Below are 7,007 nucleotides of genomic sequence, written 5' to 3' on the forward strand. Positions count from 1 at the left end.
TTTTACATTTTAACATCTTTTCTCTCTAGATTTGACAGTGTTTAGGGTAAAATGAAAACGAGAAAAAGAAAAAGCAGAAAGAAAGAATAAAAGAGTTAGAATTATATTCCTGGCAGCCGGCTGAGGCCTTCGAAGCAGCCTTTCGATCATCATCGTCACAAAAGATTGACAGAAAATAGAACTGCACAGTTAAAATACAGCAAAAGTAAAACAATGATGTGATAGAACTTCAGTTAGTTCTATTTTATTACAAAATGACAGTATACTTCATAATTCTAAAGTTAGTTATACAGTGTGAGCAAGGCCTCACCTGTGGGCCTACACTATATAGGTGAAGTCTGTGTTGTGTGAGGCATCCCTGTGTCCCCGCCCGCCGGAGGGGAGTCGGTTGTGTGCGGGATATCCTCCTGTGGGGTCATCGTTGCCATGGCAACGGCCACCTGCTCGGCCTGCGGGACTGACGTCGGCGCCCGGCCCGTGCGGTTGCTGGCCGGTCCTCCGTTCCTGCGGAGCGAGCTCCGGATGCCGCTGGACACGCGGCTGGAGAGGCGCCGCACCGCGCCGCCGATCCCGCCCAGAACGCCCTTGTCTTTCTTCAGCAAGCCCACATCATCTTCCAGCTCCGCCGGGGGCACCTCGATGTTCCCGGAGTACCAGAACACCCACCAGATGAGGCTGAGGAAGATGACGATGGCGCCTGCGTAAATGAGCAGGTCATAGAAAAACACGTTGACGAACACCCCGATGAGAAGGACGGCCAGCCCCACAATGTCAAAGGCGACTGCGAGCCAGAAACAGCACACACAGCGACCCAGACCCCGGTAGACTGGCTCCATGTCAGCACACAGCGAGCGACTCCGGAGAGACGCTGGGGTCTCCAACAGTGACTGCTTCTTTCCCGGAGCCTTTGTGCCGTGGCATCGAGTCTCAGAGCGGCTGTAAGGTGAGCCAGGTGAGGCGCCTGGCTCACACTCGCACAGGAGGGGCGTGGTGCTCACTGGAGGAGGGGCTGAACGCACTACCTGACCGCGCAGGCCCTTCTGCTCTCCTTCCACTAGATTATATTGACTTTTACGCAGGAAGTCGGCCACACTTGCTCTGGCGCTGCCCTTATTCTGAGCTGACCTGTGTGCGAGGCAGACAGATCTGAGGAGAAGCATGAAAGTCTGACTTACAGTAAGGCTGATAGAGTCAAGCCGGCCACATAAGTTAATGTGTGGACTGGGATGGATAAAATAACAAGAGCACCTGAAGCTCTCACGAGAGACTAATTAGAAGAAGACTTTTTTTTTCACATACACAGATCATTCAGAAATAAATCATTTGTTTGAACAAATGTGACAACAGCAAATGCCACTGTCAGATAATACAACATAAAGTATGCAGAACATCATAAACTCCAATGTAGCACATGGTGGAGCCAGGGTCAGCGTGGGGGCCAGGTGTTGTCTGGGGAGACGAGGCATTATTGGAGGAAAAAGGGCTAAACTGAGGAAGGATTATCCAAAGATCCAGACCACAGCACAGACACAGAATGAAGAAACAATTTAGTACTGGTGATGCAAAGAAGATATGGAGCAGTCTCAGTACAATGATGGACAGAAAGGTCAGCGTTGCCACCCCACCACAGATGTCGCCTCCAAACAGTAGGTTTGGCATGTATGGGGACATACTGGACGATGTTTGTAGCCCAGGTTGGGATGCTGTCACTCTTCCTGAAGGGGAGACAGCAGACAGGAGCCGTTGCTGAGTGTCTTTAAAGGTGTTTTTAAGGAGATGATCTGCTTGATGAAAATGTGCCACTCTCACAGGAGACACTCACGATCATTCCAGTGCCTAAAATTCACCTCATGACTTCAGACCAATTGCTCTTACCAGTACCAAGTGCATGGGAGGGGTTATACTGGGGCACCTATCATCACCTCATGATTAGCCCAGAGAGGTATGAGGATGCTACATCCTTACGCATCCAGCATCCTTAGGGTTATGTGAGGATTCTACTTATTGATTTTAGTTCATTGTTTGATAGGATCAGGACTGATTTTGATAAACTGATTTGAAACCGATTGACACCCTGTACCCGGATCAAACACTTTTCATCTGACCGCCCCCAAAGAGTGTCTGTGCGAGGCTCCCAGTCTGATGGAATCATTTCATCTCATGCACTCTTCTGCATGTGTATACTGTCAGTGAAATGCAGATTTATCGGTCTTTTAAAGGCAGCTGACATGGGAGCGTGGGGGGGGGGGGGGCAAGCTGTAGAGATTTTTGGTTGTCTTAAATACATACATGCTGTATTAATATTATTATCATTATTATTTATCACTTTTACCCCGCTTTTATTATTACGGGCCCACTTATTTATTGCTGTTATGTATTCTACCCCATGGCACACTGAACTTTATTTTCCTGAGTAACTTTGCACATTCAGCTTTAATTTGCACTGCGAGATTTCTGTCTTATCTAACTTCTAATATATTGTTTATTTTTTTATCTAGTGCAGTGGTTTCTACGCACTTGTGTATATATATATTTTTTTTAAAGTGTTTTTCTCACCTACCTCAGGTCAGTTCAGTGTAAGTTATCTGTGTGTACGTTGGGGTGTATGAACTCTCTTCTTGTCCCATTGTTTTATTTTCTTTTTTTTTTCCACACCTTGTGCTTTGCTTTGTAGCCAAGGATGAATTTCTATATGAGTGGACAATAAAGATGTCTATCCTGGTTGTAGCTGTAAGACTGCTTCATATGTGAGTTTTCATATGATGTATGCAGTATCTGTACAGTATGTGGCACTATAACCATGTGATAGCTATGATGAAATAAACTGATTGTGGACTAAAGCCTCTTCTGCACCAGTGCAGCAGAGGTAGAGTGGGTCTCCAGCTTTAATGTCATGATTGTCCACATCTGTGAGGACCTCCACGCTGTTTAATATCTCTGAGGATGCTTCTACCACTGTACCGCCAAGAGCCTGACAGACCAATCACAGCGTTGGTTGTCTGAGGTTTCCTTCTCCCCACTAGGAGGCGCCACAGGAGCCCCATGAACACGGGGCTGAGGAGGAGTGATACCCCGCAGCTGCCCCCCCTGCTGAAATCCTTGTTATTAACTGTCCAGAATGGCTGCCTTCTACACTGTACATAAGATACATGCACTCATTCTACTGTACAAACCTGCTGGTTGAATACGCTGTACATTTATCCGTCGGCTGAAGCCAGAGCTTCACCTTCACTTCTCTAAAATATATCCATATATACAGTACACATTCGCGCGTACACACATGAATGCCTCTGAACATACTGGTACATTGTGTCAGAACATTATATTGCGTGGTATGCTCTCGCATTCTCAACTCAGCTCCTGTTTTTTAGTCTGTTTTCCACTGCATTCAGAGCCCACCAATCACCTGTCAGACTTACCCTCCTTATTAGCATTGTAGCCTTATTCTAAACTCAGTTACCCCTCTCACTAGAGGCCCTTGCAAACCAAAAATCTTTCTGTGGCTCAGAGTCCTGAGGAGATCTAAGCAGAAAAGCTGAGGTCAAGTGGTGGAAAGACAGGCTTCTCTGATATTTAGAAACATCTTTTGATAAAATACCAAGTGTACATTTAGGACGCAAGCGCAAAATACTTCTCTAAGATTACTGACAGTAGCTGCTATAACCCAAGAGTCTTATTCAGCACCATTAACTCCTATCCTGCTCCCCTCCCCAATCGGATGTGAGGAGATTTTTTTACAAGGTCAAGGTCTCAGCTGCTTTGATATTGTCCTTCGATCCACTAACACCAAATAACAAAGCCGGTGGTGGTCATTATATAATAACTGAGCATCAAATTATAGAATTGTTTATTCAAGCATTTTATTCCATGCTTAGATATTCTTTCATTTATTTAAACATTTAATGATGTGATTAATTATGTTTTGATATATTTAGGTTTTTTTTTTAAACCTCCACAGCAGATTTTAACCCCTTTATATCCTATTTATCTGTATGCACTTTTGCTTATGTTCTGTTTGAATGCTTGCCTGCATCGCGTTGTACTGGTACTCTGCATAATAAGAATAATGTTGAATCTAATCTAATGTAATATAAATCCTCTTTTATTGTGGAATAGATTATTATCTGTCCTCAGTATCATGTTCATGGTGCAGGTTGATGATGGGCTGCAGGGGTTGACAGCATCACCCAGGCTACATGTACTGTGCATGTTTGCATCAGTGTCATGTATTAACAAGCAAAGCTTTTACCTCACAGGATATTTTCTGTTGTATGTGCATAGTGCACACAGACAGATGGACATGCTGCAGGTTGGATTAGGTCAGATCTGTTCATTCGCTGGTCTCTGGCCTGGAGCCACAGCACAAAGCTGAAGTGTGTGTGTGTGTGTGTGTGTGTGTGTGTGTGTGTGTTGGGGTGGAGTGCTGGAGCTCTGCAACCAGCAGCCATGTTGATCTCAGAACAATCAGAGATGGATGCGTCCAGTGGCATTTCTCTGCCTCAGTAATCCTGTTCTAAATCATTTGCACAACACAGCAGCAGCCACAATGAGCAGAAAGGCTTATGAAGAAGATGACAAATAAATAAATAACAGTGAGCAACAACCAATAAGAACACAGCGGGACAGATGGGCATCATGGCAGCCTGTCAGAGAAAATCACATATTCCAAATACGAACTTTGACATATTCACCAAACAAAAGAAAAGAACACAGGAGATATGAGAGGTCTACAACACGTATTCACATTAAAACCAGCGTACAGGGTTTTTATATGTAGAGGGATTTAGAGCCTCGTTCACACCTTGTCTCACAGGTAAACACCACCCTGCCCTCAACTAATTAGTGTCTGAAACTTAAGTATCTTATTGCATGTTTAGTCCATTTGGTTGCACAGTCCCTAAAGGGTTACTCCAGGGAGTTTGTACTGCACTTATGTAAAGTTTGGGGGGGACTCACAATAGCGCAGTTGAGTATTGTGCTCACTGACCGCTGTGTCCCCAGTTGGAGAAGCAATCAGCCAATCAGAGCTTTTTTAGCCCCATTGAGAAGGGGGGGCACCATCTCCTTGAGTCGGAGCAGGAAAAATGACCACAAACACTGTGACAAGCATAAACAAGAGGGACATAGCTGCACTGTTGTAAGCTGATTTACAGAAGTACCAAATCTTAAATTGACCTAACAAATAATTATTGAATCATCTGACCTCTTACATGGCATAGTTTCCAGTAGAAGTGGCACTTTACATTATACAGTAGCTGATACTTTTAAAGGCTCATTCCACTATTCTTTTAGACAAATACATTCAATTCTGACTAGTTTTAGATCAATCAATAAATAAAGGATTCATTATTTCCCAAACAGAATTGGATTCTGGGCACTGTGCAGATGTCCAGTGAAGACAAACTTAAGTGGGCATTATTGAGATGAGAAACATATTTCTTAGGATAAATAAAGCATTTAAAAATTATTCATCGAATTGTGGATTTCTCTAGCTGTTACTATCAAACAAAGGAGAAATGCCAGAAAATTACAATAATAATAAACCCATTGAATTATATAAAAAAAGCACTGTCACAAAGCAGAACAGGACAGCTTTTTTTTAGCACATTAAAAGTTGACATTCAGGAGACAAGGTTTTGACAGGACAGAGGCCTTCATGTTGGGAGAAAAAACATTCACACAATAAAGCAGAGCAGTCAGCTAGATGGATAATCACAATAATAATAATAATTTGTTGGTGTCTAGTCAAATGTTTCTGGAGGAAGGGGGATTTGATGACCTCAGTATCCCTAAAATCCTGGCTGGCATCAACTGATGAGCCCATAAAAAAACAGAAAAGGGCTTGACGTGAACATGATGTCAGTCTGCATAATGAAGGGAAACAAACTGGTTATTCAGTTTGATTATCAAGTGACAGAATGCTCAAAACTGAAGCAGCCCCAGAGGAGGATACATCCTGGCTTTAAATACCTGGTATGGGTCAAGCTCCTAAAACACCGGATCCTAGACACATATAATGTAAGTCGATAGTGTCAAGACTGTATGATCATTTACTGGCATGACTGTCACACAGTTTTGTGCTGCTCTCAAAACAGATGGTTGCCAGTGGTTCCAGTATTCCCCATCAGAGGTGTCTGTGCTCCACTTGAAGCCCCTTGCTGTGGTTGACCTTGGTGAGTGCATGGTGCTCTAGGCTCTGTTTGAGCATGGGAAACCAGATCAGGCCGGTGACCAGGAACATCAGACCCACAGAGAGGAGCAGAGGCCCCAGCAGGTAGGGGACATTGCCCACCTGGGTGAAGTAGAGCAGGGACCAGGTTGTGCCTGATCCAAACAGCAGTGTGCCAACACAGATAGCCAAGATGGGCTTAAAGAAGAGGAGCCAGCAGGATGGAGCCCTGACAGCCAGGTGACACCCATCCTGGGGAGGGTTAAGCGTTGTGGAGGCTTCAGTGTCCTCCCCATCCTGGGAGGAAGGATCCACGGTTGATATGGTGACTGCTGTGGAGAGCATGGTCACCCTGGAGGACAGGACTGAGATTAGATGCACCACACCACAGATAACACCACAGGTCAGGATGCAACAGACGAAATTCTGACGTTGTGCTAGAATTTTCTCGGTGTCCACAAATCCCACGAAAAGACCCAAACCAACGATGTGTTAGTCCGTCTCTCAACACTTTCTGACATCCCTTCTCTCTCTGTGGCCCTCAGCTCCAAGGTCAGCAGGTCCTACTGAAGATGTACATGTTCACACTTTAGATAGTTTCATTTTTAGCCATGCTAAGAGCGCGTCAGTCAGTGCACCACTGTGGTCACTGCTGGAATGTCTTAACAACAATTGGATAAATGCCTGTTAAATTTGGTTCACACATCCATGTTCACCTCATGATGAATTGTAATCACTAAGGTGATCTTCTGACTCTCATCTAGCACCGTGATGAGGTTAACATCTTCATTTGTCCAACACTTTGTTTTGGTTCAGATAGCTGCACAATTTATGATAT

At 44.4% G+C, this 7,007-nt stretch overlaps 1 protein-coding gene across 1 annotated transcript; it reads right to left on the minus strand.

The window, feature by feature from the left end:
* Positions 1 to 316: 316 nt before the first annotated feature.
* Positions 317 to 919, minus strand: si:dkeyp-72e1.6 (transmembrane protein 238-like). The gene has a single exon (XM_041957953.1). It carries the CDS (start codon positions 834 to 836, stop codon positions 324 to 326), a length of 513 nt encoding a protein of 170 aa, XP_041813887.1. The 5' UTR covers positions 837 to 919; the 3' UTR covers positions 317 to 323.
* Between the last annotated feature and the right edge of the window lie 6,088 nt (positions 920 to 7,007).

The sequence above is a fragment of the Chelmon rostratus genome, chromosome 17, assembly GCF_017976325.1.
Source record: "Chelmon rostratus isolate fCheRos1 chromosome 17, fCheRos1.pri, whole genome shotgun sequence".
Classification (NCBI taxonomy): domain Eukaryota; kingdom Metazoa; phylum Chordata; class Actinopteri; order Chaetodontiformes; family Chaetodontidae; genus Chelmon; species Chelmon rostratus.